Source organism: Rhamphochromis sp. 'chilingali' (genome assembly GCF_963969265.1).
Source record: "Rhamphochromis sp. 'chilingali' genome assembly, chromosome: 22".
In the NCBI taxonomy this organism is placed as follows: Eukaryota; Metazoa; Chordata; class Actinopteri; order Cichliformes; family Cichlidae; genus Rhamphochromis; species Rhamphochromis sp. 'chilingali'.
In genome coordinates, this window is record NC_137950.1 from 10576567 (window position 1) to 10598631 (window position 22065).

A 22065-nucleotide genomic window follows, 5' to 3' on the forward strand; every position below is an offset into this window, starting at 1 on the left:
CACGACTAACATGTGAGTGAGCGCTTTGTTTAGACCCCCAAAATGGCGGATCGGGCCAAAATCCTTTCCACGCCCACCCCCGTGACATCACACTCCAAAGCCCTATGACATCATATAGCGTGCATGCAGATCAAAGGCATCTGATCCAATCGAAAGGTATAAATAGGGGTGAGAACTGCAAACTTTTAGTCAGTTTATTCGCAGCACTCGTGTTCGCAGCATTCAAACATAAACCTGAGAAACATTTTGAAACAGTTGGATCATTTACACAGTTGTTTTACTAAGATTCCAACATGTCTCAGAGAAAACACAGCAAAAAACAACAAGCTTACGCTGGCCCTCTGCTCGAGGGTCCATCCATCCAAAGGGCATTAGCTGAAAGTAGGCAGGAAAACCAAAATCTACACAACATGATTGAACAAATCCAGGCAGAGAAAATTCAGCTTGTAGAGAAGTGCAGACACATGGAGGCCCTAAATAACCAGTTGGAAGAAAGGCATAATGAATTTGTCAAGAACCAACGAGAAAAAGAAAATAATCGAAGGCAGCCCAATGTGGATAATATAAATGAGGGCTGGAAAATACTATTTAATGAAGCACAGGAGAAGATTTTAAACTTGATGACAGAAAACAAACACAACCGTGCTGAATTAAGACAAATGTCCCACCTGCTCGAAGAAAAAGAAGATATTAATCAGGAGCTCTGTGGGAAACTCGAAGACACTGAGTTTAAGAACCTGGAGATGGAAGCAAAACTTGATAAAGCCCAGGAAAAAAACAAAGAGTTGCTTCAAGAGAAGAAACAACAGGAAAGAAAGGAGAAAAAAATGGAATGTAAACTTCAGACCATGAAGAAACAAAACAAAGTCTTGCAAGTAAAGCTTAATGAAGCACTGCACAGAAATGCAGAAATGTTTCACGATGAAAGTCTCATAAACCAGCAAGACGAAGAAAATAAAAATACACAAAACCTGCCCGGTGTAGATATTGTAAATAAGGGCTGGGAAATAATCTTTATTGAAGATCCGCAGCATATTGCAAGCCTGATGACAACAAACAAGCAGAACTGCGACCAGTTAAGAAAAATGTCCTACCAGCTTCAACAAACAGAAGCTATTAATCAGGAGCTCTATGGGAATCTCAAAGACACTGAGAACAAGAATCTGCAGCTTCACCTAAAACTTGATGAAGCCCTGGAGAAAAACAAAGAGTTTCTTCAAGAGAAACAGCAACAGGAAAAAATGCAGAAAAAGACACAAGTTATTCTCCAAGACTTAGAAAGGAAAAATCTACAGCTACACGCATGTTCTAATGAAATGAAGGAGAAAATCATGGAACTAGAAGGAGAAAGGGAAAAACTGATAAAACAACACTCAGGCGCGCAGCACATTTGCAATGAAATGCTAAGCAAGAACTCAGAGCTTGTGGAACTTTCTAACATCATAAAATACAAAATTGATGAAATCCTGAGAAAGAACACAGAGCTCGAGGGACAGAATAAGAACTTAAACTACAAATACAGTGAACTCCTAAAAAAGAGCACAGAGCTTGAGGAACTTCATAACAACTTAAAATACAAAAACAAGAAAATGCTCAAGGAAAACACAGAGCTCGAGGAAATTAATAACAACTTAAAATACAAAAAGAAGAAAATGCTCAAGGAAAACACAGAGCTCGAGGAAATTAATAACAACTTAAAATACAAAAAGAAGAAAATGCTCAAGGAAAACACAGAGCTCGAGGAAATTAATAACAACTTAAAATACAAAAAGAAGAAAATGCTCAAGGAAAACAAAGAGCTCGAGGAAATTAATAACAACTTAAAATACAAAAAGAAGAAAATGCTCAAGGAAAACACAGAGCTCGAGGAAATTAATAACAACTTAAAATACAAAAAGAAGAAAATGCTCAAGGAAAACAAAGAGCTCGAGGAAATTAATAAGACTTTAAAGTGCAAAAACAATGAAATGCTCAGGGAAAACAAAGAGCTTGAGAAACTTAATAACAACTTAAAGTGCAAAAAAAAATGAAATTCTCAGGAAAAACAGAACTTAATAACAACTTGATGTCCATACCAAGTGCTTCTACTCCAACTGCCTGCAAAATTATTATTTAAAATTATTTGGACAGTTTAAGTGTATTAGTTGACATCAAAGTGACTCTTTAAATTGGCTAACAACAAACGATTCAAACAAGCTAATTTATTTCACATCCAATGAGTCACTTTAAAAATCCCACGACCGGTCGAGGCAGATGGCCGTCCCTCACTGAGCCTGGTTCTGCCGGAGGTTTCTTGCTTTTAAAAGAAAGTTTTTCCTCCCCACTGTCGCCGAGTGCTTGCTCAGAGGGAATTGTCAGATTATTGGGGTTTTATTTATTTATTTGTCAACTAATACACAACTCGAGGCTCGCAAAATCTCTAGCCCGACGTCCCGGAGCTAGCGATATCTCCGGTCGGGCGACCAAAATCTATCTCAGCCCCGCCCGTCGGGTTATCATATAGCCCGACGGGCGATTTTGCGAGCCCTGCGATCTTATTGGGCATTCCAAATTGATTTTTTTTTTATTCATTAATAAAGTCCTAAAAAGATTATATTGTGAATATTGCATGTTTTCATTGTCACACAAATGTGTACATTTTCAGCCTACACTGAAAACAAACTAATCAGTGGGATAAACATAAAAAAAATTATTGTAATCGGTTGCACGAAATTAAGTTATGTTTGGTTAACCTTAGTTTTTATGTTATACCTGCACACATTTTTCTGGTAACATGAACATGACTTTGTTATGTTGTTGTTATGTTTTTCATTCCGGTCAAATATTTATAGAAACCACTTGTTTATCAGACATGAACTTTTTGTGTTAATTGTATTGGACTACTATGTGGTATAGTGACAAGATTATTTTATGGTAAGCTTATTTTATTTTATAACAAATTTCTAATATATAATATATAATCTAATATATAATTGAGTGTTCAATAAATAAAACTAAATTAAGGCTGATCTTACTGTATGTACTGTACACTTTCTCTTCAATCAAAGAAATAAGCAAAACATTTTTGAACAATGACCTGTATCTTTGAAAATACTACACAGTTGTAACAATGGACTTTCAATTCAGGCTTCCAAAATATACATGAGTCATATTTGTACAATGCATCTCTTGAAAAACATTCCACAACATTCCTCAAAGTTATCTGCTGTAACCTGAATTCAACATTGTGGGGCCTTATGACATCGCGCTTATGTAAAAAATAGTTTTTTAAATGTAAGAGCCATAAGGTAATATGGCAACAGGGGTGTAATTATTAAAGTGACACAAAGAAGAGACTTAAAATAACATTATAACCCACAGGCACAAAACCAAGAGACCTAAACTGATTAGTATTGGCTTGCTTCTATCACTAAAAATCACAATCACTATACTAGACGATGCAATCTGTTTGTAGCGGTGCACCTTGGGAAAAAAATTGCAAACTGGTGAAATTGGTGCAAGGCACCATTTCCATTGAGAAAAATGGACATTCAAAGTTTGAATTTTTTTTTTAAACGAGCCATGGCTTGAAAAGTGAAAACTTTACCAGTGCTGGCTTAAAAGAAAGGATGGTACATATTCGAAGAGGTAAACATGTTGTTCCCACATCATAACTGGAAAACTGTTCAATCGTACAGTCTGGTCCTGAAAACCTGGGCCTTCTTTGAAAGGCTGTTCCTTTTGAGCTCCATAACCAGTTTCTATAATACCTCGAAGGTATACTTTTCCAGTGGGTAGGTGAGGTTCAAAGTGTACATTAGTCCAAACAGCATTGCAGCTGCTAGGGTATAGTTATCCAAATCCTGCCAGACTCTCTGACCTTCAAGGATTATCCCGATGTCCTCAGGGGATAATCCTGCCATCTCTTGACTTTATGATGTAAATTCCCATGGTTGTTTCCTTATTAGATCGTTGGATAATGGCTTCATCTGTGGCCTAGAAAATGCAGAATTCCGAAATTTAATTAAACAGAACACCAGTCAAAGAACATTATACCAAATCTTATTTTAATCTGTGTCACTATTCCAAAAAATGTTAACATTAACACATTAGGTGAACAAAAATGGATTCATTACAGCAACTGATTTGAGTCCTCAGAATGCTTAAAAAGGTAATGCATGAAGTGAAATCTCCATGCAAAGAAGCAGAATACTGTCAGAGCATAGAGAGGTGTTCAACTATGAACTCCACACACAGTTCTAATGCAGGTAAAACAAAAAACGCACCCATGGTAAATTGTGAAAATCCCAGGTGATTTTCAACATACTCCTGGCATAGAGTGACAAGCAGCATTTTGTTAAAATTATTATTTTCCCTAAAGTGTATACACAAATTAATTTTTTTCTTACCTGGGCCATGGGCTCCAGAATGTTCTGAAGTCTTCTTCCTATTTGTCCTCCTCGCCTTTTGAAGACCTTTATTAGTTTGTCAGATAGCACATCTATCTGCGAGAGTAATCTGGACTGCAGTGGCATGGTGGTAATGCGCTTAAACTCTGCATTTATCTAAAAAGAGAAGTTGTCACATAAAAATGCTGTCAAAATGTCAAATCTCACAAGGTTACATCCACACAAAGTTGTTATTTTTTGTCATATTACTATTTATTAGCTATGGGTCCCATGTTGCTGAGCAGTTCCATAGTTGCCCTTACTTCCATACCACCCAAAGCCTGTTTGCAACCACAGCAGTTGCCTCCTTCTGGCCATTTTGCAGTTCTGCCAAATGACCCAGAAACTACATCTATTATTGTCATATACACATCGAAGTCTTTCATTAATACTTAGTTAAATTAGTTAATTTGACCTTTCCAGAAAATTTACCTTACAGAATGTGAGATAACATATGCAAATCTTCACTAGTAAATAAAATAATGTTATTAAAACCTTAACTGTAACACCTCTACGTAACAGCGCTAGAGAATTGTTCTGAAGCAACACCAATCTGCCCTTCAGCAGGGATAAGCACCATATACCGATACAGAAAAAATAAATTTAACATATTTATATTGTCATTATTTTTATCTCTTTAAGCCCTCCTCTCAGTCTGTCTATAAATCAGTTAAAATAATTTGTTTTTGTGTGTACAGTACATTACATTCACTGCCCCAGAACATGAAATAAAGCCCCACGTCATGCACTTCCTCTCCTAATGAGTACTGCATAGGTGTCATGCCCTAAATAGACCCACTTTAGACCCACTTACTGTTTTCTGTTATTTTGATATGACTGGTTTTAAAAAACTGAACATCCTTCTAAAACAAGTGAAAGGCGTGAGACTTAATTATGTTTAGACCAAAAATATAAATGATTCATGTTGGATATATTTACTGTATTTTTACTAATTTAACAACCTCATCATTGCATTAGTCGCTTTATGCTATAGCATTACGCTTACATTAGCTTGAAGCTCAAGGTCGTCATTTTATTTAATTTCTTTTTCTGGGCTTACAAACAGGACACACAACATTTAGATAACCGTTACACTGAATCTTGGGTCTGTGTTGAGTCTTCCAGCTGCTGACTACAGAAGCTAGACTGACCTTTCAGCATGTTTATAGCGGCTGTGGCTATGTGCTGGTAATGTTACCGTGTGTGAGCAGTCACATTGGCAGCAGACATGTTTCAACAAACTAGTCATATCCCGGCCCTACATTAGCTTGTTTAACGGTTAAGACACTGCAGGTACCACCACTTACTACAGACACCGATGCAAGTTTGTAATAGTCTGTTAATTTAGACTGAAAGAATATACAAACAATATTAACTCACATTATATATGTTAATTACTAATTTGCTTATCGCATAATTTCGGTTACCATTTGCTAACTGGAGCCTAACATTGGCCTTTCATGGTTTTTGATAAACAGCCCAGTAAAAGTCCACATATATAAAGGGTCTACACTCTTTCTCACTGGTGTGTTAGCTTTAAAATCTTATTTACCTTCAACTGTAAAACTCCAGATGATAGTAGATTTTCCAAAGCGAGAAACAAAATGGCGGACAGTGCAGCCGATTTTTCCTTTCCAGGGGGCGGAGCTTGAGGAGAAAACACGACTAACATGTGAGTGAGCGCTTTGTTTAGACCCCCAAAATGGCGGATCGGGCCAAAATCCTTTCCACGCCCACCCCCGTGACATCACACTCCAAAGCCCTATGACATCATATAGCGTGCATGCAGATCAAAGGCATCTGATCCAATCGAAAGGTATAAATAGGGGTGAGAACTGCAAACTTTTAGTCAGTTTATTCGCAGCACTCGTGTTCGCAGCATTCAAACATAAACCTGAGAAACATTTTGAAACAGTTGGATCATTTACACAGTTGTTTTACTAAGATTCCAACATGTCTCAGAGAAAACACAGCAAAAAACAACAAGCTTACGCTGGCCCTCTGCTCGAGGGTCCATCCATCCAAAGGGCATTAGCTGAAAGTAGGCAGGAAAACCAAAATCTACACAACATGATTGAACAAATCCAGGCAGAGAAAATTCAGCTTGTAGAGAAGTGCAGACACATGGAGGCCCTAAATAACCAGTTGGAAGAAAGGCATAATGAATTTGTCAAGAACCAACGAGAAAAAGAAAATAATCGAAGGCAGCCCAATGTGGATAATATAAATGAGGGCTGGAAAATACTATTTAATGAAGCACAGGAGAAGATTTTAAACTTGATGACAGAAAACAAACACAACCGTGCTGAATTAAGACAAATGTCCCACCTGCTCGAAGAAAAAGAAGATATTAATCAGGAGCTCTGTGGGAAACTCGAAGACACTGAGTTTAAGAACCTGGAGATGGAAGCAAAACTTGATAAAGCCCAGGAAAAAAACAAAGAGTTGCTTCAAGAGAAGAAACAACAGGAAAGAAAGGAGAAAAAAATGGAATGTAAACTTCAGACCATGAAGAAACAAAACAAAGTCTTGCAAGTAAAGCTTAATGAAGCACTGCACAGAAATGCAGAAATGTTTCACGATGAAAGTCTCATAAACCAGCAAGACGAAGAAAATAAAAATACACAAAACCTGCCCAGTGTAGATATTGTAAATAAGGGCTGGGAAATAATCTTTATTGAAGATCCGCAGCATATTGCAAGCCTGATGACAACAAACAAGCAGAACTGCGACCAGTTAAGAAAAATGTCCTACCAGCTTCAACAAACAGAAGCTATTAATCAGGAGCTCTATGGGAATCTCAAAGACACTGAGAACAAGAATCTGCAGCTTCACCTAAAACTTGATGAAGCCCTGGAGAAAAACAAAGAGTTTCTTCAAGAGAAACAGCAACAGGAAAAAATGCAGAAAAAGACACAAGTTATTCTCCAAGACTTAGAAAGGAAAAATCTACAGCTACACGCATGTTCTAATGAAATGAAGGAGAAAATCATGGAACTAGAAGGAGAAAGGGAAAAACTGATAAAACAACACTCAGGCGCGCAGCACATTTGCAATGAAATGCTAAGCAAGAACTCAGAGCTTGTGGAACTTTCTAACATCATAAAATACAAAATTGATGAAATCCTGAGAAAGAACACAGAGCTCGAGGGACAGAATAAGAACTTAAACTACAAATACAGTGAACTCCTAAAAAAGAGCACAGAGCTTGAGGAACTTCATAACAACTTAAAATACAAAAACAAGAAAATGCTCAAGGAAAACACAGAGCTCGAGGAAATTAATAACAACTTAAAATACAAAAAGAAGAAAATGCTCAAGGAAAACACAGAGCTCGAGGAAATTAATAACAACTTAAAATACAAAAAGAAGAAAATGCTCAAGGAAAACACAGAGCTCGAGGAAATTAATAACAACTTAAAATACAAAAAGAAGAAAATGCTCAAGGAAAACACAGAGCTTGAGGAAATTAATAACAACTTAAAATACAAAAAGAAGAAAATGCTCAAGGAAAACACAGAGCTCGAGGAAATTAATAACAACTTAAAATACAAAAAGAAGAAAATGCTCAAGGAAAACACAGAGCTCGAGGAAATTAATAACAACTTAAAATACAAAAAGAAGAAAATGCTCAAGGAAAACAAAGAGCTCGAGGAAATTAATAAGACTTTAAAGTGCAAAAACAATGAAATGCTCAGGGAAAACAAAGAGCTTGAGAAACTTAATAACAACTTAAAGTGCAAAAAAAAATGAAATTCTCAGGAAAAACAGAACTTAATAACAACTTGATGTCCATACCAAGTGCTTCTGACCACTCCAACTGCCTGCAAAATTATTATTTAAAATTATTTGGACAGTTTAAGTGTATTAGTTGACATCAAAGTGATTCTTTAAATTGGCTAACAACAAACGATTCAAACAAGCTAATTTATTTCACATCCAATGAGTCACTTTAAAAATCCCACGACCGGTCGAGGCAGATGGCCGTCCCTCACTGAGCCTGGTTCTGCCGGAGGTTTCTTGCTTTTAAAAGAAAGTTTTTCCTCCCCACTGTCGCCGAGTGCTTGCTCAGAGGGAATTGTCAGATTATTGGGGTTTTATTTATTTATTTGTCAACTAATACACAACTCGAGGCTCGCAAAATCTCTAGCCCGACGTCCCGGAGCTAGCGATATCTCCGGTCGGGCGACCAAAATCTATCTCAGCCCCGCCCGTCGGGTTATCATATAGCCCGACGGGCGATTTTGCGAGCCCTGCGATCTTATTGGGCATTCCAAATTGATTTTTTTTTTATTCATTAATAAAGTCCTAAAAAGATTATATTGTGAATATTGCATGTTTTCATTGTCACACAAATGTGTACATTTTCAGCCTACACTGAAAACAAACTAATCAGTGGGATAAACATAAAAAAAATTATTGTAATCGGTTGCACGAAATTAAGTTATGTTTGGTTAACCTTAGTTTTTATGTTATACCTGCACACATTTTTCTGGTAACATGAACATGACTTTGTTATGTTGTTGTTATGTTTTTCATTCCGGTCAAATATTTATAGAAACCACTTGTTTATCAGACATGAACTTTTTGTGTTAATTGTATTGGACTACTATGTGGTATAGTGACAAGATTATTTTATGGTAAGCTTATTTTATTTTATAACAAATTTCTAATATATAATATATAATCTAATATATAATTGAGTGTTCAATAAATAAAACTAAATTAAGGCTGATCTTACTGTATGTACTGTACACTTTCTCTTCAATCAAAGAAATAAGCAAAACATTTTTGAACAATGACCTGTATCTTTGAAAATACTACACAGTTGTAACAATGGACTTTCAATTCAGGCTTCCAAAATATACATGAGTCATATTTGTACAATGCATCTCTTGAAAAACATTCCACAACATTCCTCAAAGTTATCTGCTGTAACCTGAATTCAACATTGTGGGGCCTTATGACATCGCGCTTATGTAAAAAATAGTTTTTTAAATGTAAGAGCCATAAGGTAATATGGCAACAGGGGTGTAATTATTAAAATGACACAAAGAAGAGACTTAAAATAACATTATAACCCACAGGCACAAAACCAAGAGACCTAAACTGATTAGTATTGGCTTGCTTCTATCACTAAACATCACAATCACTATACTAGACGATGCAATCTGTTTGTAGCGGTGCACCTTGGGAAAAAAATTGCAAACTGGTGAAATTGGTGCAAGGCACCATTTCCATTGAGAAAAATGGACATTCAAAGTTTGAATTTTTTTTTTAAACGAGCCATGGCTTGAAAAGTGAAAACTTTACCAGTGCTGGCTTAAAAGAAAGGATGGCACATATTCGAAGAGGTAAACATGTTGTTCCCACATCATAACTGGAAAACTGTTCAATCGTACAGTCTGGTCCTGAAAACCTGGGCCTTCTTTGAAAGGCTGTTCCTTTTGAGCTCCATAACCAGTTTCTATAATACCTCGAAGGTATACTTTTCCAGTGGGTAGGTGAGGTTCAAAGTGTACATTAGTCCAAACAGCATTGCAGCTGCTAGGGTATAGTTATCCAAATCCTGCCAGACTCTCTGACCTTCAAGGATTATCCCGATGTCCTCAGGGGATAATCCTGCCATCTCTTGACTTTATGATGTAAATTCCCATGGTTGTTTCCTTATTAGATCGTTGGATAATGGCTTCATCTGTGGCCTAGAAAATGCAGAATTCCGAAATTTAATTAAACAGAACACCAGTCAAAGAACATTATACCAAATCTTATTTTAATCTGTGTCACTATTCCAAAAAATGTTAACATTAACACATTAGGTGAACAAAAATGGATTCATTACAGCAACTGATTTGAGTCCTCAGAATGCTTAAAAAGGTAATGCATGAAGTGAAATCTCCATGCAAAGAAGCAGAATACTGTCAGAGCATAGAGAGGTGTTCAACTATGAACTCCACACACAGTTCTAATGCAGGTAAAAGAAAAAAAAAAAAAACGCACCCATGGTAAATTGTGAAAATCCCAGGTGATTTTCAACATACTCCTGGCATAGAGTGACAAGCAGCATTTTGTTAAAATTATTATTTTCCCTAAAGTGTATACACAAATTAATTTTTTTCTTACCTGGGCCATGGGCTCCAGAATGTTCTGAAGTCTTCTTCCTATTTGTCCTCCTCGCCTTTTGAAGACCTTTATTAGTTTGTCAGATAGCACATCTATCTGCGAGAGTAATCTGGACTGCAGTGGCATGGTGGTAATGCGCTTAAACTCTGCATTTATCTAAAAAGAGAAGTTGTCACATAAAAATGCTGTCAAAATGTCAAATCTCACAAGGTTACATCCACACAAAGTTGTTATTTTTTGTCATATTACTATTTATTAGCTATGGGTCCCATGTTGCTGAGCAGTTCCATAGTTGCCCTTACTTCCATACCACCCAAAGCCTGTTTGCAACCACAGCAGTTGCCTCCTTCTGGCCATTTTGCAGTTCTGCCAAATGACCCAGAAACTACATCTATTATTGTCATATACACATCGAAGTCTTTCATTAATACTTAGTTAAATTAGTTAATTTGACCTTTCCAGAAAATTTACCTTACAGAATGTGAGATAACATATGCAAATCTTCACTAGTAAATAAAATAATGTTATTAAAACCTTAACTGTAACACCTCTACGTAACAGCGCTAGAGAATTGTTCTGAAGCAACACCAATCTGCCCTTCAGCAGGGATAAGCACCATATACCGATACAGAAAAAATAAATTTAACATATTTATATTGTCATTATTTTTATCTCTTTAAGCCCTCCTCTCAGTCTGTCTATAAATCAGTTAAAATAATTTGTTTTTGTGTGTACAGTACATTACATTCACTGCCCCAGAACATGAAATAAAGCCCCACGTCATGCACTTCCTCTCCTAATGAGTACTGCATAGGTGTCATGCCCTAAATAGACCCACTTTAGACCCACTTACTGTTTTCTGTTATTTTGATATGACTGGTTTTAAAAAACTGAACATCCTTCTAAAACAAGTGAAAGGCGTGAGACTTAATTATGTTTAGACCAAAAATATAAATGATTCATGTTGGATATATTTACTGTATTTTTACTAATTTAACAACCTCATCATTGCATTAGTCGCTTTATGCTATAGCATTACGCTTACATTAGCTTGAAGCTCAAGGTCGTCATTTTATTTAATTTCTTTTTCTGGGCTTACAAACAGGACACACAACATTTAGATAACCGTTACACTGAATCTTGGGTCTGTGTTGAGTCTTCCAGCTGCTGACTACAGAAGCTAGACTGACCTTTCAGCATGTTTATAGCGGCTGTGGCTATGTGCTGGTAATGTTACCGTGTGTGAGCAGTCACATTGGCAGCAGACATGTTTCAACAAACTAGTCATATCCCGGCCCTACATTAGCTTGTTTAACGGTTAAGACACTGCAGGTACCACCACTTACTACAGACACCGATGCAAGTTTGTAATAGTCTGTTAATTTAGACTGAAAGAATATACAAACAATATTAACTCACATTATATATGTTAATTACTAATTTGCTTATCGCATAATTTCGGTTACCATTTGCTAACTGGAGCCTAACATTGGCCTTTCATGGTTTTTGATAAACAGCCCAGTAAAAGTCCACATATATAAAGGGTCTACACTCTTTCTCACTGGTGTGTTAGCTTTAAAATCTTATTTACCTTCAACTGTAAAACTCCAGATGATAGTAGATTTTCCAAAGCGAGAAACAAAATGGCGGACAGTGCAGCCGATTTTTCCTTTCCAGGGGGCGGAGCTTGAGGAGAAAACACGACTAACATGTGAGTGAGCGCTTTGTTTAGACCCCCAAAATGGCGGATCGGGCCAAAATCCTTTCCACGCCCACCCCCGTGACATCACACTCCAAAGCCCTATGACATCATATAGCGTGCATGCAGATCAAAGGCATCTGATCCATTCGAAAGGTATAAATAGGGGTGAGAACTGCAAACTTTTAGTCAGTTTATTCGCAGCACTCGTGTTCGCAGCATTCAAACATAAACCTGAGAAACATTTTGAAACAGTTGGATCATTTACACAGTTGTTTTACTAAGATTCCAACATGTCTCAGAGAAAACACAGCAAAAAACAACAAGCTTACGCTGGCCCTCTGCTCGAGGGTCCATCCATCCAAAGGGCATTAGCTGAAAGTAGGCAGGAAAACCAAAATCTACACAACATGATTGAACAAATCCAGGCAGAGAAAATTCAGCTTGTAGAGAAGTGCAGACACATGGAGGCCCTAAATAACCAGTTGGAAGAAAGGCATAATGAATTTGTCAAGAACCAACGAGAAAAAGAAAATAATCGAAGGCAGCCCAATGTGGATAATATAAATGAGGGCTGGAAAATACTATTTAATGAAGCACAGGAGAAGATTTTAAACTTGATGACAGAAAACAAACACAACCGTGCTGAATTAAGACAAATGTCCCACCTGCTCGAAGAAAAAGAAGATATTAATCAGGAGCTCTGTGGGAAACTCGAAGACACTGAGTTTAAGAACCTGGAGATGGAAGCAAAACTTGATAAAGCCCAGGAAAAAAACAAAGAGTTGCTTCAAGAGAAGAAACAACAGGAAAGAAAGGAGAAAAAAATGGAATGTAAACTTCAGACCATGAAGAAACAAAACAAAGTCTTGCAAGTAAAGCTTAATGAAGCACTGCACAGAAATGCAGAAATGTTTCACGATGAAAGTCTCATAAACCAGCAAGACGAAGAAAATAAAAATACACAAAACCTGCCCGGTGTAGATATTGTAAATAAGGGCTGGGAAATAATCTTTATTGAAGATCCGCAGCATATTGCAAGCCTGATGACAACAAACAAGCAGAACTGCGACCAGTTAAGAAAAATGTCCTACCAGCTTCAACAAACAGAAGCTATTAATCAGGAGCTCTATGGGAATCTCAAAGACACTGAGAACAAGAATCTGCAGCTTCACCTAAAACTTGATGAAGCCCTGGAGAAAAACAAAGAGTTTCTTCAAGAGAAACAGCAACAGGAAAAAATGCAGAAAAAGACACAAGTTATTCTCCAAGACTTAGAAAGGAAAAATCTACAGCTACACGCATGTTCTAATGAAATGAAGGAGAAAATCATGGAACTAGAAGGAGAAAGGGAAAAACTGATAAAACAACACTCAGGCGCGCAGCACATTTGCAATGAAATGCTAAGCAAGAACTCAGAGCTTGTGGAACTTTCTAACATCATAAAATACAAAATTGATGAAATCCTGAGAAAGAACACAGAGCTCGAGGGACAGAATAAGAACTTAAACTACAAATACAGTGAACTCCTAAAAAAGAGCACAGAGCTTGAGGAACTTCATAACAACTTAAAATACAAAAACAAGAAAATGCTCAAGGAAAACACAGAGCTCGAGGAAATTAATAACAACTTAAAATACAAAAAGAAGAAAATGCTCAAGGAAAACACAGAGCTCGAGGAAATTAATAACAACTTAAAATACAAAAACAAGAAAATGCTCAGGGAAAACACAGAGCTCGAGGAAATTAATAACAACTTAAAATACAAAAAGAAGAAAATGCTCAAGGAAAACACAGAGCTCGAGGAAATTAATAACAACTTAAAATACAAAAAGAAGAAAATGCTCAAGGAAAACACAGAGCTCGAGGAAATTAATAACAACTTAAAATACAAAAAGAAGAAAATGCTCAAGGAAAACACAGAGCTCGAGGAAATTAATAACAACTTAAAATACAAAAAGAAGAAAATGCTCAAGGAAAACAAAGAGCTCGAGGAAATTAATAAGACTTTAAAGTGCAAAAACAATGAAATGCTCAGGGAAAACAAAGAGCTTGAGAAACTTAATAACAACTTAAAGTGCAAAAAAAAATGAAATTCTCAGGAAAAACAGAACTTAATAACAACTTGATGTCCATACCAAGTGCTTCTACTCCAACTGCCTGCAAAATTATTATTTAAAATTATTTGGACAGTTTAAGTGTATTAGTTGACATCAAAGTGACTCTTTAAATTGGCTAACAACAAACGATTCAAACAAGCTAATTTATTTCACATCCAATGAGTCACTTTAAAAATCCCACGACCGGTCGAGGCAGATGGCCGTCCCTCACTGAGCCTGGTTCTGCCGGAGGTTTCTTGCTTTTAAAAGAAAGTTTTTCCTCCCCACTGTCGCCGAGTGCTTGCTCAGAGGGAATTGTCAGATTATTGGGGTTTTATTTATTTTTTGTCAACTAATACACAACTCGAGGCTCGCAAAATCTCTAGCCCGACGTCCCGGAGCTAGCGATATCTCCGGTCGGGCGACCAAAATCTATCTCAGCCCCGCCCGTCGGGTTATCATATAGCCCGACGGGCGATTTTGCGAGCCCTGCGATCTTATTGGGCATTCCAAATTGATTTTTTTTTTTATTCATTAATAAAGTCCTAAAAAGATTATATTGTGAATATTGCATGTTTTCATTGTCACACAAATGTGTACATTTTCAGCCTAGACTGAAAACAAACTAATCAGTGGGATAAACATAAAAAAATTATTGTAATCGGTTGCACGAAATTAAGTTATGTTTGGTTAACCTTAGTTTTTATGTTATACCTGCACACATTTTTCTGGTAACATGAACATGACTTTGTTTGTACATTTTCAGCCTACACTGAACATGTGTGTTTGTCTTCTATTCAAAATCAAACATTTTAGTAGCATCTACTGTATTAAAATATGGCAGATGTTTTACTCTGATTACACAAACTTTATGTAGGAGTAGGTTATTTGTAAATTTGACCTCTGACCTCACAGAGATACAGGATGACAGGATATGTGATATCAGAATCCACATATATTGGTATATAATCTCCTAAATGTTGCCAATGGCAGTAAGGAACATAGCTCTAAATAACATTATCATCTTTTTGACCCTCACTATCCGGTTGTTCAGTCTGACGTCACTAGCCGTGTCTGGACCTAAACTCCGCTGCAGGTCCATATATCAAACGATCACTATGGCATTACTGAGAGTTGAAAAACTGTCTGTAATGGGGACCAGGGGTTCCATTACCTGGTTGGTATTGTTAATAATAAATTGTTGGATTGGGAATTTAAAATGGGGTAATAAAGAAAACACATTAGTTCTTATGGAGTCTTTTATTAGGTTATTTGATATACAATTAAATTGACAGCTTGTAACAGAAAAGAGACAGTGGGACTGGCCATTAGTGATGGGACGTTCTGTATCGAGGCTTCGGAGCGTGTGTCGAGTAATGGAGGGGGCGTTTCCGCGAAGCGCGTATCGAGGCTTGCTTCATTTATGGGAGGAGCTGAAAATGATGACGTCCGAAGCCTCGCTGCCCGGCTGTACCACGTGACTGGTTCATGAAGTGGTTCGAACTTTGCCGCGAGATATGACAGCGATATAAACCCCTCAGACTTCATTCAAAAATGTGGGTGTTTGATGGAGAGTTGCGGTTAGTGAGAGTTTGGAGACAGTTTGGAGGTTTATGAGAGTGAGGAGAGAAAGTCAGGAGAGAATGGAGCCAGCTAAGAAGAGGAGGATGTCCTCACCTGTGTGGGAACATTTTGATTTTATTCCTCCCAACAAGGTATGTAAATTTCTACAGAAGATGTATTTTCATAATACTGATGGTGCAATACAATTTATGTTAAGCTGTCTGTACTTTTGTACAAGGTGAAGTGTTTGCTATGTGCCAGGGAGCTGGGATATAACAACAACACCTCATCCATGCTTAGGCACTACAGAGCTTTGCATGAGAATAAGGGGAACACCAATTGTGGAGCAAGACCAGGTGAGCCATCAAATGCAATGATAATATAGCATGCAGTAATGTTACTAAATGATATAACAATATTATACAACTGTTATAAGTTACGTGTGTGATATTTATATTTGTGCTTTATCTTTATTGTCTTTCCTCAGGAGAACAATCTCAAATAGATGAAGACCTGGTTAGCATGGTGATTGAGGACTCCCAGCCATTTAGCATTGTGGAGGACAAAGGATTCAAAAGATTTGTTAAATCATTAAATCCTAGCTATGTTCTCCCCACTAAAAAGGACGTAAAAGCAGTGAAAATTTAGTTTTTACAGAATAAAATGTGAACGGGCAGGACTGAGGCTCAAAGCCTCAGTGTGTAGCTGTCCATACCTCAACGTTACAAAAGCACAACTACTGTCCACACCCCAACCACACCTCACCTCACAGTAAATGATCATTTCCATTTCAAGCATTTCCAAATAATCATTTCCCATACTGCCACTATAAATATACACAGTATACTGCCATCACTACAATATACATGTTTTACACACTCCTTTTGTTGTTGACATTTACAGGCTGTGTGCAAAATGCCACACTCTTCAAATTCATGCCAGCTATTATTTTTACGTCCAGTAGGTGTCCTGCTAGAGCAAATGAAGCTTCATGAAGCTTCGCGTTGGGGTGAACCAATTGGATGAAAAGCTTCAGTGCTTCATGGGGCTTCATCTGCCCATCACTACTGGCCATCCTACCTGTGTCGGAGAAGAGCCAAAGTTAGAGCTGCTTGCAGTTAATCATTTATCAATAACCTAAACATATGTGAAATGAGAACTTGTAAAGGTACTCACCTGTCCTGGTTGCTTCTTGCAGGATGTGGAGCAAAAGAGTGAAAGCGGCTCAATCACCTGTTTAAGAGCTCTTGGAACAGACCAGTGTGCCGGGTTAGGGAGTGTGGTTAAAGAGGGTTTTAATTTAGATAGAAATGGGTGAAGCTTATGTTATTGGTTTGTTTATAGTATGTGTTGGAAATATGTATATGTTTGTGATGTGCTTTAATGTTATTGTACGTGTGTTTGTGTGGAGGGTTATGTGTTCATTTTGATTAGTTAACCCCCATACTTGGGCTATTCCAGATGCTCACCTGAAAAGGTAGAGTATAAAAGGAAGCCATTTTGTTTAGTTGTAGTCAGTGTTTGTGCTGTTATCATGCGCCTTCTTTAATAAAGTGCCAATCCATCGATGTCTTTTACTCCAGTCTCGCGTCATACTATTGGACAGAACCTATGACCGCCGGCCAAAACTTACACTGTCTAAAGTCTTTCATCTTTAATAAAATGATCAGCGTTCTGCTCTACCAGGTGTAACAACTGAGTTTGGCATCCAGGCATCCATGAAAACGGAATTTATGACATTTAACGGAGTTAGAAGTTAGCAGGGAGTTAGCTCGCTAGCTTCTATCTAAATACAATATAGCATGTCCTGACTGCGGGGTTTTGGAAACAAATTAAAATGTACAGCTCTGTTATCACTTCCAGCATAAATGAAGACAGAAAACTAAACAGCAGTGACGTTTGTAGGGTTACTGAAGTTGGGCTAGCTGGTATATAATGATGTGTTACGTGACCGCTAGCGACACAGCTATGTTAGCATAATATAAACAAGCTAACCTTTTTTCCACTCGATAAAAGTTAATGTGAGTGTTCTCGGTGGTCATGAACAAATGTAATCGCATGGCAGGATGCTGTAAAAGAACCAAACTTCAGCCAGGAGGACAACTGAGATAATCCATCCACAATACGGGGTTAGTCATTCATATACTGCTGCATGGGCTGGGCTGTAGTTACATCCTAAGGTTTTAAAAACTGAGCTTAAATAAATGATTAGCGGTAATAAAAGCCGAGGGAGGTCAGTGATCACTGACTGTTTTAGGAGCTTTTTGAGATCAAATAGAAGAAAATACATAACATTAAACATGTTAACAACACAAAAGCCATATTAAACGCAGACTACTTTAGACCCGGAAGTAGGGTTCGTCGCGTCATCACTGAACAACCGGATAGTCTGTATGACAAGTCAGAACAAAAGGTCGGAGGTCAAATGTGGCATCAAATCCTAATGCGGTACATTCTTATGTTGACAATATACACCACACTTGTAAGAAAGTTACAAGTTAAATTATAAGGCTTTTTATAAGGTCTTTCTCTATGAAAGCAGTTAAGATCATTATGCAAATACATAGCCTCAGTATATTGGGGTCTGGAATAAAACTAGAATGAATTAAAAATGTGTAATTAATTATTTAAAAATAGAAATACAGAGCATTTTAAACTAAGTCAATGTATATTTTAATTACTTATTTATATATCTAGTGAACTATTTCCTGACATATTCAGTTATTTTGCTACTCATCAGCAGCAGTGCTGTGCATCTTGCAAATTTCGTTATCGAGTAAATTAAGAGCAGTATTGCAGATACCGATACTTTTAACCTATAAAGGGAGCTTATGTAGGGGAGAGCAGTGTGTTATTATTTATGAGCTGAATCATCGTACATTTGCCAAGTTCGGAACACATTTTCATGAACACCAACACAACAATGTTGTAAGTTTAACAACCCACAGTAATATACTAGTTAACACAGTTTTCTTGTGTATTGATACTGTGGATTTTTAGAGACCTGAAATGTAAATGTGCTGTCTTTAAAGGAGTTTGGGTCAGCTTCTGTTGTGTAAGTTTGTTATAGGCTATAAAGACTTGGAATGAAAATATTTTTTAATAAAAAACAAGATTCAATTAAATTATCAACAAAAATTGAATGGACTCTTTGGTGGCTGAAACTCACCGCGCGTGATCACTTGTAATGTAAAGACAGACATGTGACCATTCTGTATCTGCAGGTGAATCAGTGAAGCTACATAAACATTTACATTAGCATAGCTTTCCAGCCATCATGGAAAACCCGGTAAGAACACAGTGGGGGGGGGGGGGGGTCGCTTGACATTCTAACTTTAAACCGAGGATTTTAAAAGTGTTTGGTGTAGGTTAAAGCAGTGCACCAGTAGGCTACATGTTTGACATCCACCACACAACTTTCACTGAATCACAACAACTGTGGATCGTCATTGATCGTCAGCATCCAGTGTTTTGATTTTTTTTCTTAAACTTTATTAAACCACGATACAAAGTAACATAGCAATTTAAAAAAATCAGAAGGTGGGTTAGAAAACAAATGTGTTTGCTGATTAAGTTATTCACACCATCATAAAGCACCTGTTCTTCTCATTAAAAAAGAAAAAGAAAAAATATTTTATTACTTTAATTTTATCAAAGCGGAAGTTTGACCGGACTTCTTAGTGTGTGGCTCCTGTCACTTTAAGCCGGTGCGGAAGTAGTCGTTGCATTGATGCAACACTCGGCGGTCAGAAGGTCAGCCTGCTTCTCCGGAGCTCCTCACACAGCACACCAAAACCGGTTGTTTTGACCGGTTATTAACGGTTAACATTTACAACTCGCCTCTTTGACTCCTGACATAGCGCTACTACTTTACTTGAGTAAGTAAGCTTCCCGTTTTTACATTTCTTCACGCTCCGTTCACCGCAGTCTTCCCCGATGTCTGTGTCAAAATGCACCCGGCTGAGTGGAGCTCTGGTGAAGCAGCTACTGGACTCTGTGGACAGCATCCTGTTCGACTGCGACGGCGTCATCTGGCGGGGGGACCAGGCCATTCCCCGAGCGCCTCAAGTCATAAACCTTCTCAAGGAAAAGGGCAAGAGGGTGTTTTTCGTCACTAACAACAGCACCAAGTCCAGGAAAATGTACGCCGATAAAATGACCGCACTCGGCTTCGACGTGACGGAAGATGAAGTGTTCGGGACCGCGTACTGCTGCGCTATGTACCTGAAAACGGTCTGCGAGCTGGAGGGCAAAGTGTACCTGATAGGAAGCAACGCGATGAGGCAGGAGCTGGAGGCGGTGGGGATCCAGCAGACCGGGGTGGGACCCGACCACATCTGCGGAAAGCCGATTGACTGGGCCAACGTGACCTTGGACCCCGAGGTGAAGGCGGTGGTGGTCGGTTTCGATGAGCATTTCAGTTACATGAAATTGAACCGAGCCATGCAGTATCTGACCCAGCAGGACTGTCTGTTTGTGGGGACCAACAGGGACACCAGGCTGCCCCTGGAAGGAGGCAAGGCCGTCGCAGGTAAACAGTTACTCTGCACTTTGTTCCATTTAACGCATTTTTAAAACCTTTTATTTGCTTTTATTTAGGCCAGATAATCCACAGAACTGTTTTCAGGGTGATGTCAGCACAAGGGATTTATTGTTCAGCCGTGTTTAACCCTAAACAGATGTTAGAACACCTGAATAGAGGCAGTGCAGAGGCTTTTAAGTGTATTGGCAACAATTTATTTTCAATTTTTGACTTTCCTGTCAATCTGAACAGACCTGTTCTGTTGGATTAAAGAGTAAACTGTCACCTCACCTACTGACTGTCACTCTTAACCCTCAGGTACCGGCTGTCTGCTTCAGGCCGTTGAGACGGCAGCCCAGCGTGAGGCCCGGACTGTTGGGAAGCCCAACCACTTCATGTTCGACTGTGTGGCCTCCCAGTTTGGTGTGAAAGCCGACCGTTGCCTGATGGTCGGCGACCGTCTGGACACTGACATCTTGCTGGGCTCCAACTGCGGCCTGAAGACCCTTCTAACCCTCACAGGGGTCAGCACTGTGGCAGATGCCGAAGCCCATCAGAAAAGTGGCTGCCCAGAGAGGCAGGGGATGGTGCCGGATTACTATGTGGAGAGCATCGCGGACCTCCTTCCAGCTCTGCAGGGATGAGACTGAGAAACCTGCACAACACTCAGGATCCAGTGTTTTTTGTTTTTTGTTTTCTTTTAAAAAGGGAATTTTTTTGTTTTGTGTTGTTTTCTGCTGCTTCAGCACTGTAACAGCACTTACCTGCTTGGACAGGAGACTAAAGCTATATATATCTATATTTTATTTTATCTGCTAAACCTAATTTTAATATGTTTTAAGTGATTATTAACAGCGTGAGAACAATAATCCTCAGTATTTTTTCAATGTATTTAAGCGTTGAGTTACGCTGCAAAAATGAGTGTGTTCCTTTTCTTTTTTAAAAAAGAAGATGTCAGTGAACTATAAAGGCCCTCACCAGATATGCAATGTAACCTCTTGAGCAACTACAAGTCAAACTTTGGAAGAGAGGTGAGCACACATGAAGTGTCAACAGTTTAGTAATAAGGTTTACATCATTGTTCCAACGGACAAAAGCAGACTGAAAGGCGCTGAACTTGAGCTTTGTTTGTTCTGTATTCTAAGACCTCAACACAATGTTCCGATATCTGCATTTAGATTCAAGGGATTGTGCAAGAGTAATATTTGGATCCGTCATGTTATTTATTACTTCATAAAACAATCACATTAACATTTTAAAAAAATGTCTGACTTACCCTTAAGGGTAAGTATCATATACAAAAAACACATGTTAAACTCAAAAATAAACTATTTTTACATGATCTACCATACCCTCTGCCTGGTTCATGTTTCTTGTTTTTCAACACATTCACTGATTTCCTGATTATTACTTTTAAAGTTGTTGAAACTTCTTATTTTTGGGTGGTTTTAATTTTCATATAGAAGATACTACAGCAAAATTCATCAGCTTGATAGACTATTGACCAGGACATGTCCTTCAGTGTTCATAGTAAACACGAATTGTTTTCATGCATTTGCACAACATCTCTAAAATGCATGCACAGGGACTAGAAAGAGAGCATATTTCTCCTATCACTGGCTTGAATAATCA

General features: G+C 38.0%; 1 protein-coding gene across 1 annotated transcript; it reads left to right on the forward strand.

Annotated features, from left to right (window-relative positions):
* Positions 1 to 19632: 19632 nt before the first annotated feature.
* Positions 19633 to 21787, forward strand: pgp (phosphoglycolate phosphatase). Its single transcript, XM_080873268.1, has 2 exons — positions 19633 to 20442; positions 20752 to 21787. The coding sequence occupies exons 1-2, from the start codon at positions 19848 to 19850 to the stop codon at positions 21075 to 21077; spliced, it is 921 nt and encodes a 306-aa protein (XP_080729394.1). The 5' UTR covers positions 19633 to 19847; the 3' UTR covers positions 21078 to 21787.
* Positions 21788 to 22065: the final 278 nt, after the last annotated feature.